At 45.5% G+C, this 13,214-nt stretch overlaps 1 protein-coding gene across 1 annotated transcript in view; it reads right to left on the bottom strand.

Moving 5' to 3' along the window:
• Window positions 1–9,513: 9,513 nt before the first annotated feature.
• The window catches only part of ARSJ (arylsulfatase family, member J), a gene marked incomplete at its 5' end in the record, with an annotated part of 41,769 nt that continues 38,068 nt past the window's right edge, over window positions 9,514–13,214 (bottom strand). Inside the window, one exon of the mRNA XM_010131484.1 lies at window positions 9,514–10,915. Within this exon, the coding sequence (XP_010129786.1) occupies window positions 9,514–10,915 (1,402 nt within the window). The remainder of the gene's footprint in view (window positions 10,916–13,214) is intronic.

Genomic DNA, 13,214 nt, shown 5'->3' with positions numbered 1-13,214 from the left:
ACTGGGAGGCTGATTTCAACCCTGCTGGGATGAAATGCCAGCAGAATACAACTGATGAAGTGTTTGAGGAATGACGGCCTCAGGGTCTGAACATCAGACTCCAGCTCAGGACACCCGGGCTTTTGCCAGCCCTTGCCATTGCCTTCCTCTGTTTTCTTTTCTGGATGTGAAGCAGAGACAGAAATAATGCCCTGCACTGCAGGCTGTGAGGGGACAGAGGCTGCTCAAGACCAGCAGCGTACACAATGCAGGGGAACAGAGGAAGAGCTACTAGGTATGTAAATCACAGCAGGGTTTCAGTGACGGGGGGTGAATTTCTCTATTCCGCGGTGATAAACCAGCATGTCCCACTCGGCACCAGGAAAATCAGAGTGCTTTGTCCATGGCAGTGGAAAGGGAGCAGCTACTGCACGGCACTGATTACCCACCTACATGAACTTCAGCATGTTCTGTGGGGAAAAGGCAGCCGCTAACACGCTGCAGCCATGTACCCTGCCCCGAACACTCTGTCTGAATAAACACAGGATATCTGAGCGAAGTAAGTGTGAGTTCAGCAGTGCCTGCACTCTGGAATCACGAAATGTGAGAAGCCACTCCCGAGGGGAGGACATCCGTATTTTTCCTGAATTGGACATTATCGGCATGGCTGCTGTTAAGTACATTTGGGGATACAAAGTAGCATTAGAGAGCTCATCCTGTATCTTCTTTATTTTAGATATTTTCACCTTTTATTTTGCACCGAGTGCTTTTAGAAAATGGCTGTAGAAGTTGAGACAAAGAATGGACCGACTGTGAGAAAACATCAAAACTTTTTTTCTAAGTCAGTTTCAAACTTGGTTGATTTGGGATTTTTTTTTCTTCTGTTTAAGAATAAACATGACCTAAGGAGTAACAGATTGCCTCCCCCACCACCAACAAAAACAAACACAAACCACCAGTTGGGCTCCCTGGCTGGGAGTGCTGTCCTGAGACTGAAGCAGCAGGGGATGCTCTAGGCTCAGCGCAGCCCGCAGGACACAGCTCGAACAGTGGGGCTACCTTCCTTCACAGGAGATGGAGGCTTCCGAGCCTCCTCGATGCCAAACTGGTTTGCATCAATCAACAGGTTAAAACCAAGACCTCTGACAGGACAGGCAGAGCGTACACCAAACTGTGTTAGCAATGGGTACCTGACAGGCCTCCAGCGTAGCTGTCAATGGGACGTCATCATCAAAAGGAGGTGCTTCCACAGGTTCCAGCCCGCCGAAATGACTGCAGACAAGAGTTGCAGGTGACACAAGCGCCTCTGGAGTGGCAACACCAAGGAGGACAGGGCAGATTACCCGACAAATCCATAGAATCACAGAAATTCAGCCTCTTCAACAAACTACGTTTTCCTGAAGCCAGCTATGGACTGACACACCGAATACCTGTAAGGAGGAGTGGAGCACACCAGTGGAATGCTTGGAGTGGTGAGAAACCTTACATCGATCTGATGAGCCACAAGGGACGTGCAGTTCATTCCAGGCAGAGGAGCCCTCCCTTCTCCTCAGGAGGTGATATTCCTCCCTTTACACAGCTTGGAGGACACTCACACGGGAATACCGTACTTACTTTTGATGTCCATGTTTTTCAGAGGCTACTGACAAACTGGAGAAGGTGTGGAAAAAAAGCCTCCACTCCTCCTCAGGAAAGCGGAGAATGTGCCATACAATGATCAGACTCTGAGGACCTGATCTGTTCAGCTTCTAAAAAAATTAAAGATTGGAAAACAGATGTACAATCACAAGAGGAAAACACCAGGTGCCAAAGGACTCTTAGTCTGGGGGATAAAGACAACATAAGGCTGGAGTCTGTAGCCAGACAAAAAAAGGAACTAAATCAGAAAGAAGGCAGATACACGTGTAACTCAGATAGTGATTGCTGCAAGAGATTTACAACGGGAAGTAGCAGACCCTTCACATTTGTCTGCTTTAAATCAGAGCTGGACGCTTCACGTGTGTTCAAGTAACAGTTATCTTCTAGTTAAACAGAATTTGCTTGGTTTGAATAATGAAATGAGATTTGAAACAAGTACAGGAAACAGCGACCTGGCAGGCTTGTGTCTTTAGCCAGAGCCTGTGTATTTAACAAGCAGACAGGGCAACGGGAACAGTTACTGCTTGTTTATGAACCTCACTGAGTTGAGGATGCTGCTACAGGAAATGTTTTCCTCCACACCTCTGAGGAACAACCCTGACTAATACAAGAGAGACATGGATTTAGCTGGACTTCAAGGACTGTCTTCTAGTAGAAGTCCTCATGCTGGTCCTTGCTGGTGTGGACGAGAAGGAGACAGATATCAGGGACATCTCAGCCTGCTGGATCTGTACTGGAGAAATCTTCCACTGATTTTAATAGAACCATCCCACAAGTTTAGTCAGCGCATGGAACTACGGAAGTGACTGGAAAAAAGGACAGGAAGCAGAAAGGGCACCGTTTCGCCTCAACTTGCTCATCATGTGTGGGTAACTATTGGATCTTGGCGTACTCACACGCTCACAAGTTCAGTGACTTTCCTGTCACTGACTCAGTGGCTGGGGCTGTGGGAGGCTGAGGAGAGCGGTGGGAGTGGAAGCAGCACGGCATGTTCCTCCTGACACAAACCAGGCACTTCTTGTACTTCTGCTGCTGCCATTCTAAGCAGGGGGGGGTCCAAGCAGACTTTCACATCCGATGTCGAAAGCAAAATTAATCACTTAGCCTGTTTCCTTTCAAAGAGAAGGAAGAAAAATCTAGCGGCCGTAAAAATCTCAAAGAAATCATGTTTAAAGACAAAACGTTGTGAGTTGCTGAAGCCATCTGGGCTGAAGGCCAGGGCTGCGCGCTCCCTCTGGACCTCTGCAAACCCTTCTTTGTGGAGGTTAACACTTATTAACTGCAGACACTCTCCTCTGCTGTCCAAACAGAGTGGAGATGATTCACTTTCAAATCCTCCCAAGCCATGTAGTAATAAGAGAATAAGAGTTATTTAAGTACATTAGAAATAGGTCTGGCTAAGAGATTGCTCAGCCATTACTTGAGAGCCTAAACCACTTGGTAAAGATAAACACCACCGACCAAACAGCTCCTCCGTGCTCTCTGGCAGCACTGACTGTATTCACCCCTCCAGAGTGACAGAACGCAACGAGGTCTGCTAATGACACCCACCGAAACCTGGGAGCGAGCCCTGTAGAAAAGGCCGGCTGTCCGGGAAAGACTGACGAGGGCTGCCCGGAGGTAAGGCGTTACAGGTTACACCCCCGGCCTTTGCCAATAGTTTTGCCAATATTCAGAGCTTTGAAGGTTGGGGTTTTTTTTAGAAGGAAAACAGGATGACGGATGAAATGACATTCAGTTCACTCCCCAAAAATATTAATTTTAAGCAACTTGCAATTTCTTCTTTCCACGTACACCAGCCACAGCTTCATCATCTTCATTTTCTCACAGGGCCACGCTTCCTCTGCTTCTCAGGCCATCTTGAAAAATAAAAACGTATCTTTGTTATCTACAAGGAGCTAATAGCCTATTGCATTGGCTGTGGGCAGATGTCTCCAAGTGTTCTGGATCAGGAGACCAGGGATGTCCTTTCCCAAACTGCGTGCTAGCTTCCTGCAGTGAAGAAGCACTCCTCCTTCCAGAGCCCCTCTGACTTTCCCCTGCACGCGCTTCCGCGCTGGCTCCTCATCACAGCTAGCAGAAGCAGAGCTGCACGTACAGAGGAATAAACACGGCCTTGCCAAACAGTTCTCAGAAGCAATCTTCTCAAGCAGTCCTCGCAACCAGCACCACGGCCTGCCCCAGTCTGGGTGATTAAATACTTGACTTTTACTGAGACTGATGTGTATAAGGACTTGTAAAAATACATTTTTCAGGCTGTGTTGGTGTGACATTTCAGGACCCTGTTCTCCACTCGTTATGGAAATTCACAATAACAGTCATTAATCAGTTCTCTTACTTCAGCCGCAATCTAAACTTTAGCAACATTGCCCTGATTATAAGTGAAACGAAGGGAATTTATGAAATAACTTTTAACCATATCATGGCATGCACCTTTGCTGCAACATTAATTCAAATCCGGACACTTCATGAGATCTTACTGCATGGTGTTAACTGTATTTATATTTATATATATTTATATATTGCTTGGCAAAGGGGAAAACGAGCTTAATTCAGGGAAAGTGACTATTTTTCTATTTTCACACTGGCCTGCCTTTCACACAAGCCCTCCACTCCATCAAGACCTTGACACGTGTTCCAGAGAAATGAAATGAAGTATGTTACTGAGTGCTCTGCTGAATGGAATGGAGTGCTGAGCGGAAGCTTGTGTTACCTGACTGCTGAATTAAATCTCACACTTCTTTTTTTTCCTGTGGGAATATGCATTCTCTGCCTGTTCTTGGAAACGAGAAAATAAAAGATCGATAGCAGCAAAAGAAGTTACTGCTGCCCTGGGAGTACAGTTCTTTAAGTCAGGTATATTCTATATTCCAGCGTTTTTCTCTCAGCTAATGTTGGCTTCTGGAAAAGCGGACCTAGCGTTGATGGCAGAATTCGTGGTATACGTAGGGTGAAGTAAACTGGATTTTACTTGCTGTGCTTGCACATCATTGATGACCATTCACTGGGTTTAAAGCAAGATGACACAAGGAACCTGCAGGTAGCCTGTGAACGTTACATACTGAAAAATAACACGACTCTTCTCCAGGATTTGCGTGTAATGCACAACAACAGTCAGGAAAATCTGGGGAAAAAAGTCCTGTAGAATACAGCATATGTCATTTTCTTTCTTCTTCTTTCTTCAGAGATTTTCTGAACCACCTTTGGGGTAGAAGCTGGTAAATGTAGGACCCCCATTTGCACTGAAGGATGCTGCGGGAGGAATTCAGTATCCCCTTGAGTTTAAGGGGAATTCAGACATAGTCGTCTCTTTTGTCTAACTGCATTGTGGAAACTACTCGCATTCTTTGCCATCAACCAAATCTGAAGCTCCTTCAGCTGAAAGAAATTTTCACAGCAAGTCCATTCCGAGTTTATTCCCAAAATGCTGCAGCCCAGGACCTGACCTCACACATTCTCGCCTTCGCTGCTGTCTCTGCTGCAGAAAGCTACTGCTCTTTATACAAGGCAGCCTCCAAATGGGGAGAGCTCTGTAAAAGTGTGAGTGCCGGTTGCTGAACGCGCATGAAACACGGAGAAAGCAAAGCAGCTTATTGGGTGCAGTGTGATCGCAAACCCCCAAGTTTCAGCCATGTCCAGACGATACCTCAGATAACCCGTTATGCAGAATCCTGCAGAGACAGAAACACGAGGGCTCTTTCATCAGCTGCAAATCCAATCAGCACCCATTACTTCCAGAGAGAAAGAGAAAGCTGCAGGATTTAATGGCCTAATTCGCTTTCCAGAAAGCCTCATGTCCCAGCAGATACAGGAACCTTTTGGATTTCTTCAGGCACTAATGAGACCATTAGCCATGGTAACTCATACTGCACGACAAGCTGCACAACCGCGCGGACCTTCCCTCACATCTTACAACACGACCCGTATATAAACACTGTCATTTTAGACTTACCGACCAGTCTTGGCACGTCTTCCACTGCTCTTTATCTGTAGCTGGGATAGTGTTTTGTCTCCAACTTTATGTCTAACTGAACAACAATAACAACAAAACAACAACAACAACAACTTTATGTGATAAAATCATCTAATCATTAGGAAAGTAATTTAAAGAGCTTTAGAATAAAATTGATAAAACCTGAAGTAGGACAACACGAATATTTTTCACACTTACAAGATTTTAAAAAGCAAGCCAGCATGATATACTCTGTTCGGGGAGCCCAGGTCACAAGAAAAGGCTTTCTTGCCTCTGGGTTTTTTTGGGCTTTTTTGCTTCTCGAGTTTGGTTTTTTCCTTCCTCTCTTCCCTGCAGTTATCCTTCTCACTCTTCAGGTTGCCTTGGTGTAGAAATGATGATGCAGGATCACAGCTAGCACCATGTATGGAAAAGAAATAAATATTGGCTCCCTGCTCAGACTGGTCCTCACAAAGGGTGGGTGTCACCAAGACCAGATCAGAGAGTCACTGTCAGACCTGCCTTTATAGTACCCCTATGGCACGTGGAGAACAGGCTTGAGACAACTTCAAAATAGGAAGGAAATCCTCCCTGCTGTTCCATTCCCCCCTCCCAGTCTTTTTCTAGATCTCTTAAAAACGTGGGTAGAGAGACCAGTTACTGACTTACACCAAGTATCAACTGGTTTTCAGAAGTGCCTTTGCACAAATGCATCGGCCTGCGTAAAGGCAGCACTCCCTCGCGATGCCTGCGCACCCCGGGGAGGACTGTTGGTTTCCCCGCAGAGGAGAGGGCTGTGCCTTCTGTAAGCCTCTCCTGATCCGTTTGCCCTGTTCACCTACTGTACTTCCCTGAGATCGGGCACGTAACACATTCTGAGACAGAAATAACCTGTGACATCCTGCTGTGAGTGTATGAACTGCTTTACAACTCTGGAAACAGGAAGCCAGGTAGCATCAAAAAATAGGGACTACTGTGTTGTTGGAGTGAAAAAAGAAGTATTGCGTGAGAGTAGGCAGGAAAATTGCAACACGGTATTTCACATGAGCATCTTTTCAGCAGAAGATTCAGGAATGCTTCCAAATGGTGGGTATTTTCTAACCCACTCTAAATCCAGCTTTTGCCCTATACCAGGTCAGAGTATCAGTGTCGAGTAAATCAGCCTAGCTAAGAGCTGAGGCGGCCTTAGACAACGTACTCCCACGGTGTACTCTACAAACACTTACTCTTGTGGCATTTATTTAATATACAGGCATGCAAGGGCTGATCCACTGCACTGATTACTTTCAAGGACTCCCATTCTGCCTAAGAGAGAACAGATATAGATAATTATAGAATAAAATGTCGTCAGAGAATAATGCTCTCAGGTTGCTTCAGTCCAACAAAAGCCAAAGCAACCATAAAACTTCGATGGAAAAGGGCGATCACTGATTCTGTGAGGATAACGCTTTATTCCAGTGCCTTGTTTCTACTACGGCAAAATAAATCAAAATTCTTTAGTCCTTCTTTAGGTATAGCTTAGCTTACACATCTAATGTTGCCCTTTTTAAAATGACCTCGGAAAGTCAGAACCGTTACTGTTTCCTTCTAATGCTGAACTCAGGCTGCAACAGGGGTATTTCAAACACAAACAGCATCGTTTATGAATCAAGTTGTAAACTAGACAGTATAATGTTTCAAAATCAGTTTCTGCTTCCTTCACTTCTCTCCAAATGTTTATTCCTGATATCCAGTTTTTTTCCCAGACTGGAAAAGGTACGTCACAAAAAGCCATCATTGTCCCTCTTGTGCGTACACCTGTGCACTGAGGGCTGATCCAGACTCACTTAAATAGCCTCGCGTGTTCTCAAAGACAAGAAAAGGACAGGCGTTTCCTCAAAGACATGAATTTTACACGCACACTGCAGAGTATAATATCTCAGGATGTTATTATAACTTCTTTTAAGGACATCAATGGTACATTAAAAAAAAAAAAGTGAGACATTAGAGAACATTTGAGTTCCTGATTACTCACTGCATGGTCTGGATCTTCAGTAAAGCTAGACAGATTTCTAAGGAAATTAATTAGTCCTCTCAAGGACCACACAACATGAAAAATAACAGCGACAATATTAAACGCTTATGCAGATACACACCATCCTTTCACAATTATTATTTATAGGTAATTATTTAACACTTCAGCTCCTCTCCATTCGTGGCAAAAGTAACTCTAAACCATGACTAACTTGTCTCTAAGTTTTCGTCACTGACAGCTTTACTCTGCTTTGCAGCTGAAAATACGCCACGTACCAGGCTCTGGCAGTGTATGTCTGCAGCTAATTTATTTTCTAGAAAGGTCAGAGGATGTTGGAGTGTTGGACACGGTTCAGATTTGAGAGCACTGATGTTTGATTTCTCAACTGTAATCCATTGATATAAATGTGATTTCTGAGTCAAGTGAGGCGTAGCTGAAAAGAATGCTTATTTTAAATTTTACCAAGAGACGTTATAACTATTTAACAAATGAATCATCAATTCTAGCTAACATAATTCATCTTGAAACTCGTATGTACATGGGATCCTATCAATTATCACAGATCACCGAGAATATGCCGTCAGTACCTCCATTCATCATCCATGCAGACACCTTGGAAAAGGGCAAAGTTGGAACCACGTCTCCAATTATATACACACTGGAAGAAGGAATTCTCTTTCAGAAGCAGAATGTCATAAAACCATCCCTGCACCAAAAAGAACCGTAATAAAAAGCTTACTGAGCTCGCTTAAAATAAACAAGGGCAGAAATGCTACCTTTGATGCAAAAAAGAGGCAGGCTACTTTTATGAATGCCATAAAAATAAACTATTTTAATAGATACATAAATTAAAGGTTTAAAGTAGAATTTTCCCCCCAAACATAAAGATGGCCTGGCCTCTGTACAGAAACTGCCTACTAAATTAAATAGTCGCTTTGTTACATTCAAAACAGTTGGAGGCAAGTACAAAATGAAATGGTGCCCCTGAATCATTCTCTTTTCTCATCCCAGCAGTGTATACAGTATCTTCTTTTACAGTACTCGGAGGATGTGGATCTGTTAAATAAAACTCTGAACGGGAGAGCAGAAATAAAATTAAAAATCAAAGGAAAAGCACCCAAACCACCCGAGCACCCCGAGGGGTACCCTGCATCACCCAGCAGGTACAGTTTTAATGGGAGAGAAGTAAGCACTGTGCTGTAAAATAAATTATGTCTTTTACATACTGGTGTATTTGAAGTGTTTAAACATTACATTCACTATGGTGATGTGTTTTCTGTCTACGCCCACAATAAATTATAGATGGTGTGTGCTGGCTGTTCAATAGCAACCTTCTGGATCTCCTACAAATGGGGGGAGCTTAGCTCATCTAGGACAGTTTAAAAATATTTCTGATTTATGTAAGACAGGCAAAGTCTAATGAAAGCAGCTTTCCTCCTCTCATGGCCCCTGTCACCAGCACCTCTACAAAGTTACTCTGATGGCTTCATGGTTTTGCCGTGTGGTATCAAATAACGTCACAGGTTGGTGACTTTTTGACACACAGAGGTCCCCAAGTTCCGGTTCTCCTTCCTCCCTATGAATCAGCTGTCAGTCTGAGAACACCCAGCATTAACATCTGCAAACTCTCTAAATATTCTAACTAATTTGGGCAAGGAACCACCATTTGTCTCTCAAAAATGAGTTTACTGAAATTAGGTGTTATCGCTGTCGTTATCTGGAATGTAGCTGTGATGGGTGAGCACCATTCATCCCACAGAGAAGAAAGTTTGTCACGTGACGTCTACATACACTCAGGGCAGAGTCTTGAGATATCTTGTGATGGTGAAATCAGAGAAAAAATTACAAGATAGCCACGTTCGTCCATAGTGCAGAGCTAGCATTTCTAGTGCCAGAAGTTCAAGCAAGCTGGACCAAGCTGACTTAGAGTCTATCCACCTGCCAGACGTGAGCGGCAATGTAACGACGGCCCTTTTTTCCGGTTTGCTTTCTTCTTGTTCTTGTTCTTCTTTTGCTTATTCGCACCTTTACTTTTATCTGATTTCTTTTTCTTTTCGTCCTCCTTAAACCACGGACCCCAGACCCCTCCGTTCAGCTTCGGGTTACTCCGAGGGTCCTTAGGTGGGTATCGAACAGGAACCGCAGTCTTATTGAACTGCGAAAGCCTCCGCAACAACTGCTTCACTACGTCCGGATACCTTGCCGAGAGGTCCACTCGTTCGTAGGGGTCAGCAGTTATGTTGAAAAGCCAGACTGTTTTGCCAGCTGACCAAGAAACGCGTTCGTTGTGCCAGCGGTTGGGGCCCGCGTTGCTGAAGGCCTGTGGAGGTACCCAGTCGCTATAGCCTGGGTTTCCCGTCAGTAGTTTCCAGTGGTTCACTCTGATGGCAGATTGGATCGCAGTGTTCCAGATGCCGTAGCCAGCTGCCCAGGACCCGTTTTTGGCTTTGGTGTAAATGGGGTCAATGTTGTGTAAGATATCTACCCGTGGAGAACGCCTGCCTTCGCTGATGGTTTCCCAGATATCGTAGCCATCCAGCTGGATATCTTCATCGATCTGCCCTTCTGCCAGTGTGATCAAAGTGGGGAACCAGTCCGTGATGTGCACAAGCTCCTTACACACAGACCCTTTGTTTTTCAGAAGGGGGCTATGGACAAACCCAACAGCACGGATACCCCCTTCCCAATAGGTGCCTTTGCTTCCTCGGAGAGGCCAGTTACTTCCTCCAGCCATTGGCTGCCCACCATTATCTGAAGAGTAGATGATAATGCTATTCTCATAGTAACCATACTTCTTCAGAGCGAGGGTGACGTTGTTTATGGCTTCATCCAAACAGGCGAGCATCGCAGCGTATCTCCGCCTGTTGATGTTATTGATCGATCGATAATGTTCAAAATACTTGCCTGGTGCCTGGAGGGGAGAATGAACGGCTTGGTATGCAATGTATAAGAATATGGGTTTCCTGGGGTTATGAGAAGCTAAGATCTGTTGTACTTTTTGCGTGTACATCTGCGTCGAGTAGATGCCGTTGTCATGATCCCAAGCTGCGTTGTCGTTCTCGTACAGGTCGTAGCCACATATTCCAGGGCTGTCACATTTGAAATGAGTGTAATAGTCGCCGCTGCCTAAGAGTGAGCCGAAGAACGTGTCAAATCCTCTCTGCGTGGGCATGCATTCTCTGCGATAGAACCCCAAGTGCCATTTGCCAACCATGTGGGTTGAATAACCAACCTCCTTCAGCTTCTGAGGTAGCGTGACGTTATCCAGAGGTAAGCAGTTGGGCTGGGTTGGCCGTATAATGGAGTGCTGAAGGCCGGTGTGTATCTGGTACCTGGAGGTGGGGAGGAGACAGGCATCAGGTGGGATGGGGCAGGAAAGAAATGCTCAGGCCTTTATGCATAACTGGGACAGAAAATACTCCTATGCATGCAGCAATTCTCTCTGGAAATAATTTGAAGTGCCTATGTCAAAAACTAATGAGGTCGTACCACTAAATCTGCTGAAACAGGGGAACGGCATCTGTTTCGCCTCGCAGTGCTGAAGAGCAGTTCCCCCACCTCCTTTGGCCAGTGGGCAACAACACGGAACGAGAAACATGACACAGCAGCGTCACACACTTCTCTCCCTGAGTGCCTGATTTTTAATGTTCTAATTTCCTTGCAGCCATGAAAAATGTCACAGGAGCTCAGAGGCACTGTGCTGCCTGTGAACCGTTACTGGGGCACTGCGATTTCACAGCCAGCAGTCTCGCAGACCTTTACGGCGTCCCTTACGTGTAACACAAACCCTGGGGAGCAGAATGCTTTCCTTGGTGGCTTCTGAGCATCAACAAGCACTAACAGCACAGAGTGGGACCCGCTCTCACGGCATGTGCAGTGCTGAAGGTACCTCTTTCTTCCTCCAGAAAGCTTGCACATGTCCCCATTTAACAACGAGTATAGAACATTATGTGGATAAATACAATTTTAATAATGCCTCATAATTTGCTAGTGTTAAACATATCTTCAGCATATAAATATGCTGGACTTCGAGTGTGTAACAGCAGGACGTTTAAAGGGTAGGACAATAAATTCTGCAGGGCAGTACAGTTTATGTATAAGGAATACATATGGCCTCCAGATGATTAGGAAATGAATTCGGTATGGGCAGTAGTAAGCATCAAAAATCAAGGACAAATCTGTTTATATCAGTTTTACCCTAAAAAATAAAATGTAACAAACAGCACACTGTAAACCAAAAATGACTCCTCCCCGAGTGTGAGAGTAGCTGAAACTCCCAGTCGTGAATAGAAGAGCTAGGTCCACCAAGACTGCGCATCTTCCCCAAAGCCAATTTTTTTCCATTTGTGGTAGGAGTTGGGACTTCCTGGCACATTCTGCTCGTATCGCCAATCTCATCAGCCTCCAGAACTATCTAGAAAATTAAAACCATTAGGCTCTGCCTGGCCATAAATAACTTAACAGTCTGCTTTTATACGATGTCTTCCTGGCCAAGATCTTAGGAGGCACCAGAGATGTCTTTCACGCCTGCCAATCTGAAATAACTGTGGAACTCCCATTTTGTTCCTGAACTGATTTCCACAAAACCAGAAGCTCTGGCCTAACTAATTTCTTGCAGAAGCTTTGGGTGTTGCACTCCTCTGCTTCCAGCTCGCCTGTACTCAGTACGCAGCATCGCTGCTGCTCTTCTTCGTCTCTCTGGCCCTTTTTCAGAGCATTGTTTCTGTTACCACTTTGTGGGTCTGGAGCTGTGCCACCCAATTGTCCCCAAGCTGACAGGCTGCTGCTGACAGAGGAGATACTGCAGCAGTGAAAGCACACTGGAAATGATGGGGTTCTGCATGGGATCCACACTCTGGATCTTGTAAGAGACAAGCCACGCACTCAAATACTCACACCTCTGCCATGATTCAAGGGCAATACTCCTCTCCTTCTCAAACAGGTGAACTGCAGTAAGGTAACCGCGGCTCACGGCAGTGCCCCACACTTCAGTGCACTCCGTCTTTGGAAGCCCTCGGGGAAACATGGTCACAAGACATTTCACTTCCTTCCCCTTCTCCTTCCTCCGCCTTGTTAAAGTCTTCAGCAAATTCCCCTTATTTGATCCAACTGAAAAAGTCCTTGCCTCCACCCTGCTCTTCTCGTAAATAGTTTCTGCTTCCTTAAACGCTGACAGCCTCCTCTACCTGGAGACCAAGCCCAGTCCCAGCCAGTTTCTCCCCTGACAAACTACTTTGGCCGGATTTTCTCTAAAGCAATGTTGCTATAGTAGAGATCCTTCCACCCTTCCTGACACAGAAGCCGAGCCTGGCAGGAACAGGCAACAGAATTTGCGACACGTTGCAAACCAATTTGCCTCTTGACAAAGCCTACCCAGAAAGCCTGACATTCATACAAAGTTAATTCTCATACAGAATTCATAACCGACGGGCGGCCTCTCCAGTTCGGGCTTTTCAAGCATGAATTTCCTACGCTGTTCATCTGACAAATTCCAAACCAAAACCCACCAAGAGTTAGCCTCAGAGATACACGTGCTGCTTACGGGAAGAGCTGGCGGAGGGGCCTGCAGCCCCCCGGTACGTTACGCAGCGTGCCGGCTGCAAGGCACCGCCCGCAGCCCTGCTGCGGCTC

The sequence above is a fragment of the Buceros rhinoceros genome, unplaced genomic scaffold (genome assembly GCF_000710305.1).
Source record: "Buceros rhinoceros silvestris isolate BGI_N320 unplaced genomic scaffold, ASM71030v1 scaffold10562, whole genome shotgun sequence".
Lineage (NCBI taxonomy): Eukaryota > Metazoa > Chordata > Aves > Bucerotiformes > Bucerotidae > Buceros > Buceros rhinoceros.
The sequence above is the reverse complement of the archived record's forward strand: the minus strand, read 5'-3'. Positions and strand labels throughout refer to the sequence as shown.